The sequence below is a fragment of the Phyllopteryx taeniolatus genome, chromosome 10, assembly GCF_024500385.1.
Source record: "Phyllopteryx taeniolatus isolate TA_2022b chromosome 10, UOR_Ptae_1.2, whole genome shotgun sequence".
NCBI lineage: Eukaryota > Metazoa > Chordata > Actinopteri > Syngnathiformes > Syngnathidae > Phyllopteryx > Phyllopteryx taeniolatus.
Genome location: NC_084511.1, coordinates 13,181,483 through 13,201,154, shown reverse-complemented (window position 1 = coordinate 13,201,154; position 19,672 = coordinate 13,181,483). Strand labels below are relative to the sequence as shown.

General features: G+C 41.6%; 1 protein-coding gene across 5 annotated transcripts in view; it reads right to left on the bottom strand.

Annotated features, from left to right (window-relative positions):
- Nucleotides 1-973: 973 nt before the first annotated feature.
- LOC133485007 (C-terminal-binding protein 1-like) overlaps nt 974-19,672 on the bottom strand; it is a 62,522-nt gene continuing 43,823 nt past the window's right edge. For all 5 annotated transcript variants that reach the window (XM_061788297.1, XM_061788299.1, XM_061788298.1 and 2 more), the window contains 4 exons: nt 13,423-13,553; nt 12,298-12,425; nt 7,596-7,713; nt 974-5,092 (listed from right to left, as the gene is read on the bottom strand). In XM_061788297.1, the coding sequence (XP_061644281.1) occupies nt 4,906-5,092; nt 7,596-7,713; nt 12,298-12,425; nt 13,423-13,553 (564 nt within the window). In that variant the 3' untranslated portion in view covers nt 974-4,905. The remainder of the gene's footprint in view (nt 5,093-7,595; nt 7,714-12,297; nt 12,426-13,422; nt 13,554-19,672) is intronic.

Below are 19,672 nucleotides of genomic sequence, written 5' to 3'. Positions count from 1 at the left end.
AGGAGAAGATCTTCAAGGAGGAATGGCAGAGGATCCCCAAATCCAGGTGTGAAAAACTTGCATCATTCCCAAAAAGAAATACTGAGTAAAGGATCTGAATACTTATGGCTGTGTGATATTTCAGTTTCTTTAATAAATCTGCATACATTTCAACAATTCCGTTTTTTGCTGTGTGTACATTAATGAGGAAACAAAATGAACTTATAATTTTAGCAAATGGCTGCTATATAACAAAGAGTAAAACATTTAAGGGGGTCTGAATACTTTCCGTACCCACTGTATGCACACAAAGGCTATCCAAGAGATTCTGTCGGCAGAACAAGCCGTTGGTTTCCTTACAAATTTCTACCTCCTGGCCTGGCATATACTTTAGGCCGATACTGCAGCGTTTAGTCTTTTTCTTTGGTCCATATGGTCTGTATGTGATTTTTTGGACTGAACAAACCCAACATTCCAACTTTTACTATGGTGTGGTTGTGTAAACCCAGTGTGAGGTATAAACAAACAAAACAAATTCCCATAATACAGATACGCTCAAACAACAACTGTTTCTTCTGCGGGTGTCAAAACATGGTCAAGCGGGCTCCTCAAGGTGCCTCATGTGACTGGGTCGCTGCTTTTAGTCGGTCATCATCTAAAAGTGCAGGCCTCCGGTTATGTACATATGGTAGCAATTTTAGGCCTGATAATCCCCAACCTTGCTGTAGCCTGTGGGTCTAAACAGAAGGCTCTTTCCAGCACACCCAACCTGCCCCCTCGTAAACGTGCCGTCTTGGCACTGCAGCACCCCAAGATGCCCAATAAAAGAACCGACCAACTGCGGTAAACAATTTTGTTTATAGCGCAATAAAAACAAAAAAAGCAGCAAAATGTAATCAGGGGGACAGCACACTGGCAATCAGTCTCAGACAGTTCAGATGAAATGAGATACAAAGGCTATGTTGAGTTGTTAAGTTAAAGATGTAAACAAGTGTTTAATTTTTAAACTTTTATTTAAAATACGGTGTGGAGTTTACCATTGGGAGTTACCATCACAAACATGATTGTTTCTAATAAAAAAAAAAAAGTCAAAAAAAAAAAATAAAGCTTAAGAGCCTAGTTACAGTTTTTTTTTTCCTTTTTTGTGTTTTTGCAGTCTGGTGAAAAATCAGTTCACAAATGAGGGTGAGAGGGAGGAGGGAAAAAAACGTTCACGTTGTAAAAATACATTTCCCAATCTTAACATAACACAAACACACACAGTCACTTTCAAGCAGTCATTCACTCCTTGTTAGATGGTTAGATGTCAGTGCCAAAAGGAAAACAAGAGAGTAGGAAAAGTGAGGTGTGGCACAAGAGAAGAGGTTAGAGGCTTCTAAAAACACACGAGGCTGTTCTACATTCAGAGGGAGGACAATTGCTAAAGGATATGTGTGCATTTCAACCCTGAGAGAGAAAAAGTGACCAATTGTTTTTTTTGTTTTTTTGGGGGGGGGGGGGGGGGGGGGGGGGGGGGGGTCGGGGGTCAGATGACACCAGTGTCTGCTGCACCACAAGCACTCCAGCCCTTTGGGGGGGGGGGGGGGTCTGGCAGCAGAGTAAAGGGCCCTTCAAAAGCCCCGAATTGTAGCAGAAATAGTAGGAGCAAGGGTAATCGTGGTGATGCTGCATTCTAACACCCAAGAGTGAAATATCAGCTGGAGCTTTGTGACCACACACACACACACACACACACACACACACAATGTGCTTATCTGTTAGCCAGAACATAAACACACTACTGGCATGACTTTAGAGGTGGGGAGGGATTTATCTGTTTTAGGTCTTTGATCCAAAAATAAAAACTTTCAACACCAGGTTCAATTGCTGAAAAGGTGATCTAGAATTCACTAAAGGAGTATTAGAGCCACACAGCGCAGGTGGGGGGAAAAAAAGGTACAATGAGAATGAAGTTTAAATATTACGAGAATAAAGTAACTTGAGGAAAAAGTGGTAGTTTTAGGAAAAGTATAAATATCAACTTAACTACGTTAAGAGGAGGATTGTTGAGAATGTTAAATTAGTTTCACAATAAGTCAACATTTTGGTACATCGACACCATCATCAGTACAAACAGTTTAATGTGGTTGACAAATATTTGTCTCCCCCTAACCTGGATGTCTTCTTGTGTTTGCACAACCATCAGGTGTTTCAACAAATATTTTTTGACATTTGATTAACAAACACTCAGTTTTTTTGTCTCATATCCTCACGTATCATTTAAGTTCTTTTGACGTTTTTGACATTTAGCCGTTAAAGGGAAGTTTGAAAATTTCAAAATCTTTTTTGTGGTATTTGTTCAAACTGATATGACATGCAGTAGTCCATGATTTTAATAATCTGTGAGAAAAAAAAATAAATAAATCTGCCATCTCTGGCCCCATCTTGTGCCTCTAATTTGACTCGCAAGAAACTACTGCGCCTGAGGAAAAACAACCAAAGACATAAGGTGTCACTTGAGGTACCAATCATTTGTCATGCACCCCTGAGCACACACCCCGCTACTGTCGGATCATAATTACAGTTTTAAAAAATATGTCAAAAAGTGTTGTTTTTTGTAAATTGCAATCTCCCCTTAAAATTATTATCTCGCAACAATACGACTTTGCGACCTTTTCCTCATCATTGAACTTTTTTTTCTCCTTTTCAGTGTGACCTTAATACACCTTTATAGAATTCAGCCAACTGTGGACTAGGAAGATTTTCTCGTTTTTTTTGGCTTGTTTATTTTTACTGGTCACTTTCTGTGGTCAACTGTTTTTAAGGCAGTGAGTGGTTCCATGGCGACTTTCTAGAACGGCTACAGTGAGAATAGGATAGTAAGGCCTGGGGGGCGGGAGACTGGGTTTTAAAGTGGGAAGTGGAGTTGAAGTAGGAAGGAGGAGGGGGGAGATTTCATGATACTTTTCAGTACAACATGTAGAACACAGACAGCAATTATCCATAAAAAGAAATCGGCATTTACATTAAAACTAACTGGTATACATGACAGTGCACGGCTGAAATGAAAAAATATATATATAATCATCATCAACAGCAAAATGTAAGATTACTCATTAACGGAACTATTTGGGGGGGGGGGGGGGTCATTCCTCTTAAAAATATATACTCATCACATGACAGAGGAGCCAAGCATCACATGCTCCAAGTCACTTGTGGACTCTGCGGGGGGGGGGGGGGGCAAAACTGCACATTACTGAAAACTGATCACGACATAAATGGCAACTGGGGTTAAACACACTCAGCATAAAGAGAAGCAGCCACTAATTTGTAAGTTTCTTTTTATCTGCTTAAAACAAATCGCACATGCACAACAAACAGCAGCAGGGCAATGACAAAAGGGACGCAAAAAGAAAAAAATGAAGCATCTACCACTAATGCTCTAGTGAAAGAAACCGAGCAAAGCACAAGGACCACCTTTCTTTGTTCCTCATTAATCGTTAGCCAGTAAGATGGAGGACAAAAGGGGCCGGGGGCAAGGCAAAAAGGGGGCCGGGGGCAAGGCAAAAACAGGCGAGCATTGGTTTCGAAGCCTGAGTATTCAGTAACCTATAGTGAGAGAGAGAACCTATGTGTCGCTTTATTTTGTGACTGGGGCCATTTCTCATTTTGTCATTACTGCTACAATATCACAACCCTTCTGGTAAAGAACAGTAAGAAGAATCTAGAAAATCTGTACAAAAAAATAAAAGGGTATGCACGGTACATTCAATATCTGTTACTGAGGTACTAGAAAGGTGTTTCCTTGACACCAGAGCGACAGCGTTAAAGAGTTACACGCAGGGACTATTCCTTTGGAAAGAAAACGGTGCAAAGGGACACACTCCTGCACACACATTCTTGTACACACCACTGTCGTTAACAAAGCTAGCATGCAAGAATAATGTCCCCCTTGCTCCGACTGAGGAATTCAGCTCTACTGTCCCCAAACGTTTAAAGGAAGGATGCATACTGGGTTCATGAGCATGTGAGGGGCTGGGGGGCATGGTGGCAGTAGTGGGATGTACGGCCTGGTTAGGTCAGTGTGGGGTCATTGCTTTACTAAAGTTTAAACTGGAGACTTTCACGTTTATTTGAAATGAATGGTCAGGCGGCGCCCTCTGCAGGGGAGGCCCGCATACGTGCAGCACATGATGGCATAGTGACGCTGGAGCTTCTGGGCATGAGACAAAAGTTCATGCCCCAGGGTGGATCCGAGTAGAGGTGAATTTGTCAAACTAAGAGGAGAGTGAGGATCGAGGGCATCATTGAACTCTGGGGCTTTAAATACATGCGGAAAAAGTCAAAACTAGACAGAAGGTGAGGCTTTTTGTGATTGGGTCTGGTTTATCTTTAAGTAGACATGATCTGTTATCGTCACATGTAGGCTGGAAAGGGAGGGCGGGGGGAGAAAAGAAAAGTCGACAAAAGCAGTAACACGAGCCTTTCACGGACAAAGGGGCACTTTCTGCCGGAGCACCTCTACTGGCCCTCAGTAGAAGATGCAGCCAACTGGAAAGCAGCCTTGCTGTCAGAAATGTTTTTTTCCTTTATAAACAACACCTAAAGTCACAACGGATCGACTTTCCTTTGAAACAACAGCCAGCTACAGAAAAATACCAATCCGATCACTGAATCCTTGAGAAGAAAGTTATTGCTGACATTAGGGAGTGGGACTGAGTGGGATCGGGGAAATGAGGATGGATGCAGGTTTAAGTGGGGCTGTGTCCCGGGCTGGTCATGTGAGACCATGTGGAGTCACTTCAGGTCTTCGTGGTATTCGGGGAGTCGAACTGTGTCCGATGCTGGAAGACAGGTTTAGAGCCTGGTTTTCCAGAGGTGACGGAATGTGCTGGCGGCAGCAGGGGTCAACGGGAGGGTGGGGGTGACTATGGGTGGCGAGGGGGGCTATTGGTCAGAGGGGATGTCTCTGTCGGCTTCGGCCTTCGTCGGCTGCCCCGGGGAAGGGGCGTGTGGTGGGTGAGAGACGGGGGCTATGCCGTGAGCCAGGTTTCCCGAAACGAGGCTTTCGACCCCAGCGCCAGCTCCCGGGAGACCCCCTGCTGTGGCAACATTGATCAGACCTGGAGGAAATCTGGAACACAGATTGAATAGATTATTTCATTATATTTGATGCAACCCCTCAATTTATCTTCAGTCAGTCCACTATATTATTTTATTTGAAATTTTAACTACATTGAACAATTAAGCTATGATAAGAAATTCTCAGGTGGGTTCAGGAGACACACCTAATCATATGCAGGGGAGAGCAAAGTATGGCCCACGGGTCACATACGGCCCACTCTGTTCTTTAATTTGGCATTCATATCCTGTGATACTGGTTGCATTCATTTAGCAGTTTTTCCCCAACAGTTAAAATGTTTTTATTCCCTCATTCAAATTAATTTCTAATAAAATAATTGATTCATAGGTTTATTGAAAATAAAATTAACTGGTAATATTGTGTGTAATTTTAAAAAAATATATTTCATTAACTGATTAGGGTTGGGCATCGTTTGAATTTGAGCAATTCTGGTTCCTCATTTCGATTCCGGTTGCAAATGATTCTCGATTCAGAGTCTTCTAGGGGGCTGGGTCAAAAAGGTTTGCATGGTTTAAATAAAGGCTGTCCAAATTATGAACATCCATTTTCTTAGCAGCCCGCAGCATAGAATAAAATGAACATTTGACTCTAGGTTCTTTATAACCAGTATCAATATCAAACCTATGAAGTAAAAGGCAATGTGTGCGGAACTAACCCAATTGACTTAATACTCAATGTTTCAGCTAAAAGTTAAAATATAGCATTGTTAAAATCGTTATTTAGGACTGTTTTTATCACGTCAAAGTTTTAACTTGACGTCCTGTTTTAAGCTTATAGCCTTTCATTTTGAAGGGTACACACTGGAACTCAGCATTTTGGCACGAAAAGTAGCTTCACACGGCACCGGTGATTTTATTTATTTTTTAATGTATGGAACCAAATGCTATAAAACACTGATTCCTTTCCCTACCCACCGATGAGGCACAAGGTTTAGTGTTTGTGGTACGTACGATACGTCACCGGCGCTTACGTTGGTTTGAAGGCGAAAATAAACGCTAAAAACCATCAGTGCAAAAGTGCCACCAACCATTTACCTCGTAGCCGTCTCAATGTTGGCATAGACGTATTTTATTGTTTCACTCACCCAGTTGACTGAGAGTTGACTTCACTGAAGCTGTGCGCGGTGTAGGCTGAGGCGCGGAGCGTGTCAGACGCTACACATCGTGAAAGCCTCCTTTACACAATATAATCTTATTGTATTATTATTATTGTATATATATTGTATAGTGTTGCACTGAGGCGACTGGTCATTCATTTTAACAAAGTTAAGACACACTTTTGTTCACCGTCGCCTCTGTTGGGCACAAGCACGTCTTCGTGCGCGTTCGTTGTTTTTTGCCACTTCTTCGTTGGTTTCCGCCACTTCTTCGGCTGGAGGACTAGGCATCGAAACTGGGCACCGAAATTTTTACATTTGAATGGTTCCGGGAGAACCGGAACGTTGGTCCCAGTTCCAATCGGTTCTCGATTCTCGATGTCCAACCCTAATTATAATGAAATATATTTTAAATGAATTTTAAAACGAGAAACAATTATCAAAATAAGCTACTTTACATACCTTATACAAACATTTGCCTCATCCACAAATTACCTGGCCCATCTGTCTCTTTTAAAAAGCAAATGTGGCATTTGAGCGCAAAATTTTGCTCCCTCCTGATCTAATGGATCCAAGAATTCTGCCTTTATAAAACACTGTTTTGACTGACACTGACGATGCCAAAAAGAGCTTAGTTTTTTATGCACAGGATCTCTGACACAGCTGGATCTCATTAGATTACGTGTTAAGTGTTGTAGCCAGTGACAATAGGGGTGGGGGGGGTTCGGTTTATGATGGTGTTAATTTCCCAAACTTGTAAACAACGTCAAACGTTTGATGTTTACAGTAAATATTTAAATAAATAAAAAACTGCTATGGCCTTCCGTATGTTCTATCCAGAGACCTACAGTGCCGTAAAAAAAGTATTGGCACCCTTCTCAAGTTCAAATTTCCTTAATAAATACAATCATTTAAAAACTTCGTTTTGTTTACTTGGGTTATCTTTGTCTGACATTTAGATTTGTTTGATGATCTTAAAGTAGGGAAACTATGCAAAAAAAAAACAACAAACAAGGAATTTGAGAAGGGGGCAAATATTTTTTTCACAGCACTGTATGCTCGGAACATGCGGCTCTTTTGATGACTCCGAGAGCTACAAAGTAGTCAGCAATTTCTAGAGGATTCTTTATTCAGGCTTCAGTCGTCTGGAATGCCCTACAAGCAGAATTACAGCGGCTACCTCTGTAGAAATGTTTAAATGTAGACTAAAGACTTATTTCTACACTCCCACATTAGTTAAGCAAATCCTAGCATCCAAAAATGCCTCTTGCACTGCATTACTCCGGGTCTGTTTTAGAGCTGCTTCTCCTCTGCCTGCAATTCTTATAGCATCCTGGTTCAGTCTCAATGATTTGTAACCCCTCATTCCCACCCTGTGCAGCCACTTGTCTCTCTCACCTGTAGGTTGCTCCGTTAAGTTCGGGGTGAACAGTGGCAGCCTCCATGCTGGGCCACTGAGATGCTGCCATCAGATACTCTTTATTCACACAATTCTTCAGGCTATCCGGGATACGCCCTAGAACAGAACAATCAAACCTAATAGGCTGCGTTTGGACGGAATATAATGTATGGCCACTCATACTTAAATAGTTGCAGTATGGTGCACCCATCTCATAGCTCCTTTTAAAGCAGGCACTTTATTTTGGTATTGGCAACAAAAAAAGGAGGCCTCCTTTTTGAAAGTCACACTGCCCATGCCAACAATGAATTAAGCATACATTGTTCTTAAAATAAATTATACCATTCAGACTAAAATGTTTGATTCTATTTAACAAGCAGTACCCAGGTCAAAATAGTGGATCTAAAAAGTCTATTAACCTTTGTTCAAATGCCAGGTTACCTCCCCAACTGAACTGGAAAAAAAAATATTTTTGATAGGGGAATTAAAAATAAGTGCAAGTGTCCACTCATAACTGGGGATGTGGCTGTGTTCATAATTAACCAATCACATTCAAACTCATTTTGAATAGGAGTCGGCACGAGTGGTCAGACTGTAAGATTCGTTCTGACTCGAGTTTGAAAATTCTCATTCGATGATCACTTTTCCATGCCCACTCCAATTCGAGTCCCCACCCATTTGTGAACAGCCCTAGAGAGCGCACACCTGCCAACATTTAAAGCGTCTCTGATTAACACAAAATAAAGTTCAGATGTACTGGTAAGCTTTTCCTTGTCACATGTACTTGGACACTTGTGCAATCACTTTCACAGCTGTTTATTTTTACTTCACCTCTCAAAAGGTTGCACAGGTTAGGTCACAATGGTGGAAAACATTTTAAAATTATTTATCTTGGACCTGTTTTTTAATGTCATAAAAACCTGGTATTTGTTTAGACTTTATATCCACTCCATGTTATGAAACAGTCACCATATGTAACAAAACAATCATTCACTTCACACATGGATCAACAGGGAAATCATACAGCATGCAGTCAGTAACAACTTTATCGCCGTTGAATGACAACTTGATGAGCAATAACCAAATGTCCAGCATTTGTTATTCTACCACTCTAAAGTCATGCTGAGCGTCAGCTAGTTATGAGAACACGACGAATGTATTCGATGCTCCAAAGCGAGAGCTCTGGGAAGCTCTCTTTCACCAACTGGCAGAGTTAACGCATTCACAGTGAATGAGCTAAAAAGCTGGAAACCATCACACATTATATTGAAGTCTTAATAAGAGTGAATTACAGCGCTGTGGACAGATTGCGGATGGGAGTAGTTCTGCAACTCAAGCAGGCTTACACATTCATAGTATAATACTGGAACCGACTATGTATTGGCACAGCTTCAATATTAAAGAACCAGATTTTCACATACTGCTAAATAAGGAATTACATACCAACAAAGGAGAATTACATGTTTTGACAACTTTGGAATTAAGATAACTGGTAGTCATCTATTTTTGATTTTTGTTGGCTGGCTGTTTGCACAGCAGACGGCTAAAGTCGGCTTATTTTTAAGCTTTTCCTTGACGCCTTTATTTGGAAAGTGAGTGGGTGCACCAAAAGGTCCCAACTCCTACAATTTAAAATTAATGAAACTTTTTTAACAGTACCCTGTAGGGCTGCACGATGATGGCCAAAATGATCAGAATTATTTTGATCAATATTGTAATCACAATTAGAGAAAACATCTGTATTTGCACTGCACTACTTTTCAACAAACAATTTGTAAACCGTTTTCAGTGCAAAATGAAAATGAATGATTGCTAAAAAATCTAATGTATTCAATAATTTCAAATTTACCAAGGGCAAACTGAATAAATATGCTATTACAGAGTGCAATGACGAAGTGCAACTCAATCGAAGCAAATACAATTTAGACAAATTAACCCATAATATTGGGCTTTAAGCACTCGACTTATTTGAAAATCCCCATCAATATATCAATATATATCAATATATATGGTCCATTGTTCTGCTGGACCATAGGTCTAATCCCAAGAACTTGACTGTTGTTATTTCACTCTCTATCTCTAAGTGTTTTTCACTGCAGTCAGGTCAGCCTCCAGTCGCGGTCAAGCCAGCCGCTTGAACGATTGTTAGCACTATGCATTACGGTAACATGCCGCCAATCATCGGTGCGCCTTGGTGACGAGTTACTGTAACACAGTATGAAGTAGTATGTGGAGGCTGACCCGATGGCATCCATTTTTCACACGGTGTAGGTAATGCTACAGAGAAATAATTGCGAGAGGAGATAAAATATTTTTTGCCCAATACTTTTGACTATTTCACGTGTGACCAATTTGGTCTCATGTGCGCCCTAATTTCTCAATGGTGTGCCCCCCTTGAAAACCAGACACATTAAACCCATCATGGTCTAACCCAATCGGAGATAGTGAAGGGCGGGACCCCCCCTTGGATTGACCGTGTGGGTGTGTTTGAAATGCGGGTGCTGCAGTCAGACAGAGACGCTAGCATAGTTGAAGCCAAGCTTTCCAACAGCTACCATGTAGCAGTACTATTACAAAAGGCTGAGCGAGATACATTGAAGTAGATCCAAAGCCTAATGCCACCCAAATGTTTGATTCAAGACAGATTAACACAGCCATCCCGCTAATACCACCAACGAGCTGGTAAGTCGAATTTGTATGAAATCACAACAAAAACTGACAACACAACATAAACCTCAGTGACAAAATCCATTTAAAACAACAATCCCATTCAATTTCTTCAGCTGGGAACAAAGACAAGGTCCATTTCCCGTCAGCTTGCAATTAAGGAAGCCTTTGCCTAATAGTGCAAATATAAAAATGACAGCATATACAAAATAGCGTTACTCGCTTTAAGAGATGCAGCCATTCAACAGGTTGAGAAACCAGCATTTAAAGAAATACTGCAGACTTTTGATAGGACAGTATAAATCTTGATATAAAAAAGGTTGCTTTGCTCTACTTGTTGTGCTGTTATTAATTTGGTTACTTCACACTTTTTCCTAACCAACTAAAAACTTGATTGTCAGTATATTGCCTGTTAAGGAATTAATACTCTCTATACCTCTGTACCAAATATTTAATATTTAAGTGCAATTTTTGTGAACAGCCCGAGTCTTTTAATGTTTTATTTATTGTTCTACATGGTAGACGACTGGTTAGCACATCTGCCTCACAGTTCTGAGGACCGGGGTTCAAATCTCGGTCCCGCCTGTGTGAAGTTTGCATCTTCTCCTCGTGTCTGCGTGGGTTTTCCCCGGGTACTCCGGTTTCCTCCCACATCCCAAAAACATGCATGATGGCCAGATTGTTAATCATTTACGAGTAAATATTGCCTAAAAAGACAGGCAGCTATTTTTTAATTTAATTTATTTATTTTTTAAGTGTGAACCTGTAAAACTACGGTATTGAACGCGATGTGGTTGTAAAATGTGCTTGGGTGCCGGTGCACCAGTGCAAAAAGGCAATCTAGAGCCCCGCGATCCCTTTTCGAGGCACACGCTCCTCACCATCATCTCCAATGTTTGCTGTAATTTCTTCTCTACGCATGATGCTCTCACTCGCCACTGAGTTCACTGCATGACTGATTACTGACGCTCCTGATGCAAGGTGCGTACTGCGGTCGCTTGTTATTCAGGCAGCTTAATTAAGTCTTAACCATGTGTTTTCCCACTGGCGGGTTTTTGACTAGTGTTTGGGAAAGTCCAAAGCCCACATTATAAATGTAAAAATCGCAGACGATTGGGCTAATTTAATTGTGGGAGCCAAAATCGTGAATACAATAAAAATTTGTTTACCGGAATTTCTCGTGTATAACGCGCACCCCCCCCCCCAAAAATTGTCAAATGTCAATAGTGCGCATTATACATGGGTATAGGGGAAAATGGTAAAAACTTTCACATTTTATAAATACATGCTGCCATCTAGAGGTTATAAAAAAGCTGTACATTTTCAAAATGCCACCACCATATAAGTTATGAGAAAGGTGTACACTTTCATTCTAATATGCCACTGCCACCCAGGTTATGAAAAAGGTGTAGACTACAATTTCATTCCAATATGACAGGGGTACGTATGACTGCATATATGTACAGTTGTGCTCATGAGTTTACATACCCTGGCAGAATTTCTGAAATATATATTTTTAAAAACAAAACCCTGATGATTGAACAACAACCATCATTAATTTCTTTATGAAATGCTTGACAGTTTAATTTGAATCCTATTAAAAGAAAATTAAATATGTTTCGCCTGGCCCTTCATGTTGTCTTTAAAGAATTGTACCCATTTTACAAATTCTGCCTCGGTAATCAAACATATGACCACAACTGTGTTTTCAAATTTACTAAATAAAAGTAGGGCTGTGCATTTCAAAATAAGAGCAAGTAAATACAAAAGCAAGTATTACATGTTCAAATAAAGTGCTTAACTTCAGAATAATTATTTGAAAAAAAACTATCAAAAATACTAACAAAATACAGATAATACTTCCTGTTTTGATCATATGGGGATAAGCAAAAGCATGCATTGTAAAAATGCATTATACATAGGTATAAGGGTTTTCCAGAATTTTGAAGTCAACTTTGGGGGTGCGCATTATACACGAGAAATTACGGTAATTATGCAGCCCGAGTACCCTGTTACTGTGACATCCTTACTTACCAGTAATGGCACGGCGCACTTCCCGAGCTGCCTCCTCCCGAGCCTCCACCGAAGCCTGCTCACTGTACCAGGATGTATGTGGAGTACAGATCAGGTTTGGGGCATCTTTAAGGGGGCCAGTTGAAAAACTGTCAAGGACCAGAAGGTTGTTATAAAAGTAAGCTATGAATTACTAAGGGCTGGTACACACAAGGACTTTTCACATCTGAAAACTTTTTATCTGTGAAAAACCACACACATGAAGATTTAAAAAAACTAAATCTGGTATTTAACAGTTTTGGTCGTATTGTGTGTGGTGTGCTCCGATATCATCTACACAGAACACCACACACATACTGTAAAGATTTTGTTTCACCGGTGATCTCGAAATCGCGTGTGATCACGTGATCTCACAAAACCGAAGAGGATGAAACACTTCCGGCTTTGTGCTGTTTCCCTGAACATTCCTGAAAGCTACCGGAGCCTGGAGCCTTGCAAAATAGCATTGTCGTCAAAAAACGACTTGCTTTGGAAGATTCTTCTTGCCATCCGGGGGAACCCACTTTGAGACAAAAAAACAACATTGGCTAAAACATGCTTGTTATTATTTACGGTCGTTTCCTTTTGTTGAGTCAGGGTGCTTCTTGACTGGCTATTCTGTTCCATGCCACAATTCATGGCATCATGATGCAGGAGAAGTCAGCTCTCCCCCACACATATGAAGACTTTGGTCATGAATATTGAAAACATTAAGATTGTCGGCCCGACCTGTTTCGGACCCTAAAACCGGGACGAATCCACTCTTAACACACATCAGAATCATCTTTATTTGCCAAGTATGTGTAGTTGGAGCCGCTCTAGTACAACAGACAGTCAATTTACAAAACACTTTGGAGACATAAAGACATTGACAAAAAACAATTGTGCAAAAAGATGCAGAGTCCTCTAGCACTTAGAGCAGTTCGAATGACTAATATAATAATGACAATCTTATACGATAATCTTATGAAACGTAAGATTGTCTAGCGTTTGACGTGCTTGGTCGGGAAGGGGCAAAATGGTCCCAAAAAAAAAAAAGAGAGCTTGTCTGTGTGTGTACCGGACCCAGGTATATCATGTATATCTTCAAGGGTGAGTCGTGGTTACCTGAAGGGTTCACTTTCATGGACGTCCAATGCAGCCCCTCGTATCCGGCCCTCTTTTAGGGCCTGAGCCAGTGCTTTCTCATCAATTAGGCCGCCTCTTGACGTGTTCACCAGGAAAGCTCCCTGACGCATCTGTTGTAGAGTTAGCAATGCTTCAGTAAAGCTACAGCACATTTTCACACAGTCACACATACAATAATACTAGTAGGCCTACAGTGGTACCTTCTCTGATGACTTTAATTTGTTCAGTGATTTTACTCATGTGAAACCCATTTTCTCCATTTAAATTTATTGGAATGCCAATTAATCTGTTACAGCCCCCCCAAAACCACCACAATTTATTTAGGCATTTGAATCAAGTAGCACCATATTGTGTAAAAAACTTGTTAAACTAGTTTTATAAAGTGTAACTACTGTCCATAATGTAGTATTTGGGAGTTAAATGTTTGCCTTAAGGGCCATGGCCAAGTGAGTGACGTCAGGAGGTAGAGTTGCGTCTTGTGAGTGTTAATTTTATATTTGTGCTGGACTGTACCGTTCAACAAATGGGTGAAAGTGCATTGGTGACTGTGGCTCTCCTTGCCCAAATGCAAGGGCATTACAGTATATCAATTGCTACATTTGCAGCATCTGTAGCTCGCTCCTAACTCAAATTTTGTCTCAACACAAAGCAAAAAAAACCTTGATCAATCTTATGTATTATTTTCACAATTTTTTCCTCTCTAGTCTAACTGTTTGCTACTGATTCAGCTTTTGTTTGAGTTGTGAACAAGTAGTCCCGTCCTGAGACGACACGACTTTTCTTGTGGTTCACGACGGTCGCAATGTTAGATTACAAGACACAGTGTCATAAATTCCTTCTGTGTCTTGGACCAGACGACTGGCCATGCTACAAAGTATGACACCGACCAGTCCCCATCCTATCACGCGCTGGCTGTCCAAGAGCCCAGGCAGCAGGGAAAAAGTTTATGGGCATGCAGGACCGCAGGTCACAAGTGCAGCAACAGCGGGGTTAACCGGAGCTTGGCTCCGAGGTAACGAGTGCATCGCACAGGCTCACAAAAGCCACTCTCGGCAGAAAAGAGAGCGCACGGGTCTGTGAGTCAAGGTCGTTTGGCCGCTCCGTAACACTACTGCTCAATGTCTAGGAACAGTCGTAGGACCTCTAAGGACATGTCACACGAAGCGGAAAAATTGCGACACGCCAGACTTTGTGTCGTAGTCGTGAGGCGTCCGAGACACCAACCACCAGGACGCTTGATCAGGGACTCATAACTCAAATGACCGACCACCACAGTGAACGTTTGTCTGCGACGTGTCTGTCCGGTCCAATCGGACTATATTCGTATATTATGAGCTTGGTATAACATTACAATGCAGCAGATTTTAGTCCTTCCCAACAAAAGCATCTAATGTACACTAAATGAGGTACATTAATTTCTGAGAAATTATATTACTCAAAATTTCTATACATAATTCTTGGTCACTCTACCAACCGTGACACTTTTCTTTCTCTGCAATACTCTACTGTCTTGCAGACCCAAAAATAAATTTAACAATCCCGCAATAGCTGATCACTTACCATCATTTTTTGGTGTCTAATGCAGATAAAAGAATCACAAGTTGATATACATATTTATAATGCGCTCAAAGTGAAATTAAAACAAATATTTCACACTGTATAAACATAGTGGTACCTAGGGATTGTGGAAAAAAGGTGTACTTTCAATCCAATATGATATGTAATGTCTAATGTAACAAATGTATATATAGTACAGTAAATTTTAGCAACTCATCCGAGAACAATGACGTCATAAAATATATATGCTGCTCCTGCATCAGTCTGTTGACAGAATCCAATTTAGCATCTTAACTAAACGGCTGATTAATATCTTGACCGCCACTTCACATCTCCCAAGTTAAAAAAATAAAATAATAATAAAAAAATAAAATCATAATAATTATCTCTCTCTCTCTCTCTCTCTCTCTCTCTCTCTCTCTCTCTCTCTCTCTCTCTCTCTCTCTCTCTCTCTCTCTCTCTCTCTCTCTCTCTCTCTCTCTCTCTCTCTCTCTATATATATATATATATATATACATATATATATATATATATATACAGTGGGTACGGAAAGTATTCAAACCCCCTCAAAACTTTCATTCCAGAGAGAAAACCAGGCACTGCTCATCACCTGTCCAATACAGTCGCAACAGTGAAACATGGTAGTCGTGGCATCATGCTGTGGGGGTGTTTTTCAGCTGCAGGGACAGGACGACTGGTTGCAATCGAAGAAAAGATGAATGCAGCCAAGTACAGTGATAACCTGGACGAAAACCTTCTCCAGAGTGCTTAAAACCTCAGACTAGGCCAAAGGTTCACCTTCAAAAAAGACAATGACCCTAATCACACAGCTAAAATACCGAAGAAGTTGCTTCAGAACAACTCCGTGACTGTTTTTGAATAGCCCAACCAGAGCCCTGACTTAAACCCAATTGAGCATCACAGGAAAGACCTGAAAATGGCTGCCGACCAATGTTTACCATCCAACCTGACTAAACTGGAGAGGATCTGCAAGGAGGAATGGCAGATGATCCCCAAATCCAGGTGTGAAAAACTCGTTGCATCATTCCCAAAAAGACTCATGGCTGTATTAGCTCTGTTTTATAAACTTTGCCCTTCATCCAAGCAGAGACTCTTCTGTCACATAACACACCTGACACCTTCCTCCACCCGTTCCAACCTGCTTGGACCCGTTTCTTCACTTCCTGCCCACACTCACCATTGCTCTGGACGGTTGACCCCAAGTATTTGAAGTCCTCTACCCTTGCTCTCTCTTCTCCCTGTAGCCTCATTCTTCCCCCACCACCCCTCTCATTCATGCACATATATTCTGTTTTACTTCGGCTAATCTTCATTTCTCTTCTTTCCAGTGCATGCCTCCATCTTTCTAACTGTTCCTCCAGCTGCTCCCTGCTTTCACTGCAGATCACAATGTCATCTCCAAACATCATGGTCCATGGGGATTCCAGTCTAACCTCATCTGTCAGCCTATCCATCACCACTGCAAAAAGGAAGGGGCTCAGGGCTGACCCCTGATGCAGTTCCACGTCCACCTTAAATTCTTCTGTCACACCGACAGCACACCTCACCGCTGTTCTGCTGCCCTCGTACATGTCCTGTATTATTCTAACATACTTCTCTGCCACTCCAGACTTCCGCATGCAGTACCACAGTTCCTCTTTGGGTACTCTGTCATAGGCTTTCTCTAGATCTACAAAGACACAATGTAGCTCCTTCTGACCTTCTCTGTACTTTTCCATCAACATCCTCAAGGCAAATAATGCATCTGTGGTACTCTTTCTAGGCATGAAACCATACTGTTGCTCGCAAATACTCACTTCTGTCCTGAGTCTAGCCTCCACTACTCTTTCCCATAACTTAATTGTGTGGCTCATCAACTTTATTCCTCTATAGTTGCCACAGCTCTGCACATCACCTTTGTTCTTAAAAATGGGCACCAGTACACTTTTCCTCCATTACTCAGGCATCTTCTCACGCACGAGAATTCTATTGAACAAGCTGGTCAAAAACTCCACAGCCACCTCTCCTAGATGCTTCCATACCTCCACAGGAATGTCATCAGGACCAACTGCCTTTCCATTTTTCATTCTCTTTAATGCCTTTCTAACTTCCCCCTTACTAATCATTGCCACTTCCTGGTCCACCACACTTGCCTCTTCTACTCTCCCTTCTCTATCATTTTCCTCATTCATCAACTCCTCAAAGTATTCTTTCCATCTACCTAGCACACTGGTGGCACCAGTCAACATATTTCCATCTCTATCCTTAATCACCCTAACCTGCTGCACATCCTTCCCATCTCTATCCCTCTGTCTGGCCAGCCTGTATAGATCCTTTTCTCCTTCTTTAGTGTCCAACCTGCCATACATGTCATCATATGCCTCTTGTTTTGCCTTTGCCAGCTCTACCTTTGCCCTGTGTCGCATCTCAATGTATTCCTTTCGCCTCTCCTTGGTCCTCTCAGTGTCCCACTTCTTCGCTAACCTTTTTCCTTGTATGATTTCCTGTACTGTGAGGTTCCACCACCAAGTCTCCTTCTCTCCTTTCCTGCCAGAAGATACACCAAGTACTCTCCTGCCTGCTTCTCTGATCACCTTGGCTGCAGTGGTCCAGTCTTCTGGAAGCTCCTCCCGTCCACCGAGAGCCTGTATCACCTCTTCCCGAAAAGCTGCACAACACTCGTCCTGTCTCAGCTTCCATCACATGGTTCTCTTCTCTGCTTTTATCTTCCTAATTTTCCTCCCCACCACCAGAGTTATCTTACACACCACCATCCTATGCTGTCTAGCCACACTCTCCCCTACCACTACCTTACAGTTGGTAACCTCCTTCAGATTACATCGTCTGCACAAGATGTAATCCACCTGTGTGCTTCTACCTCCGCTCTTGTAGGTCACCCTATGTTCGTGGCTCTTCTGGAAAAAAGTGTTCACTACAGCCATTTGCATCCTTGTTGCTAAGTCTACCACCATCTGTCCCTCCAAGTTCCTTTCCTGGATGCCGTACTTACCCATCACTTCTTCATCACCCCTATTACCTTCACCAACATGTCCATTCGAATCTGCACCAATTACGACTCTCTCTCTGTCTGGGATGCTCAGAACTACATCATCATCTTCCAGAATTTCTCTTTCAACTCTAGGTCACATCCTACCTGTGGGGCATAGCCACTAATCACATTACACATAACTCCCTCAATTTCAAATTTCAGCCTCATCACTCGATCTGATACTCTTTTCACCTCCAAGACATTCTTAGCCAACTCTTCTTTTAAAATAACCCCGACTCCATTTCTCTTCCCATCTACACCATGGTAAAATAATTTAAACCCTGCCCCTAAACTTCTAGCCTTACTGCCTTTCCACCTGGTCTCCTGGACACACAATATATCAACCTTTCTCCGAATCATCATGTCAACCAACTCCCGAGATTTTCCTGTCATAGTCCCAACATTCAAAGTCCCCACATTCAGTTCTAGGCTCTGTGTTTTCCTCTTCTCTTTCTGCCGAAGAACCCGCTTTCCACCTCTTCTTCTTCTTTGACTTTGACCCACAGTAGCTGAATTTCCAACGGCGCCATGTGTGAATATATGTACATATATACACGTGTATATATATATATATATATATATATACATGCATACACATGTATATATACACATACATACACGTACGTACATATACACATACATACACGTACGTTCATACACGTACGTACATACACGTACGTACATACACGTACGTACATACACACGTACGTAGACACACGTACGTATAGACACACGTACACACGTACGTATAGACACACGTACACACGTACGTATAGACACACGTACACACGTACGTATAGACACACGTACACACGTACGTATAGACACACGTACACACGTACGTATAGACACACGTACACACGTACGTATAGACACACGTACACACGTACGTATAGACACACGTACGTATAGACACACGTACACACGTACGTATAGACACACGTACACACGTACGTATAGACACACGTACACACGTACGTATAGACACACGTACGTATAGACACACGTACACACGTACGTATAGACACACGTACACACGTACGTATAGACACACGTACACACGTACGTATAGACACACGTACACACGTACGTATAGACACACGTATACACGTACGTACATACACACGTATACACGTACGTACATACACACGTATACACGTACGTACATACACACGTATACACGTACGTACATACACACGTATACACGTACGTATATACACACGTATACACGTACGTATATACACACGTATACACGCGTATATACACACGTATACACGCGTACATACGCGCGTATATACACACGTATACACGCGTATACACGCGTATATACACGTATATACACGCGTATATACACGCGTATATACACGTATATACACGTGCGTATATACACGTATACACGTGCGTATATACACGTATACACGTGCGTATATACACGTATACACGTGCGTATATACACGTATACACGTGCGTATATACACGTGCGTATATACACGTATACACGTGCGTATATACACGTGCGTACATACACGTATACACGTGCGTATATACACGTACGTACATACACGTATACACGTGCGTATATACACGTACGTACATACACGTACGTACACACACGTACGTACA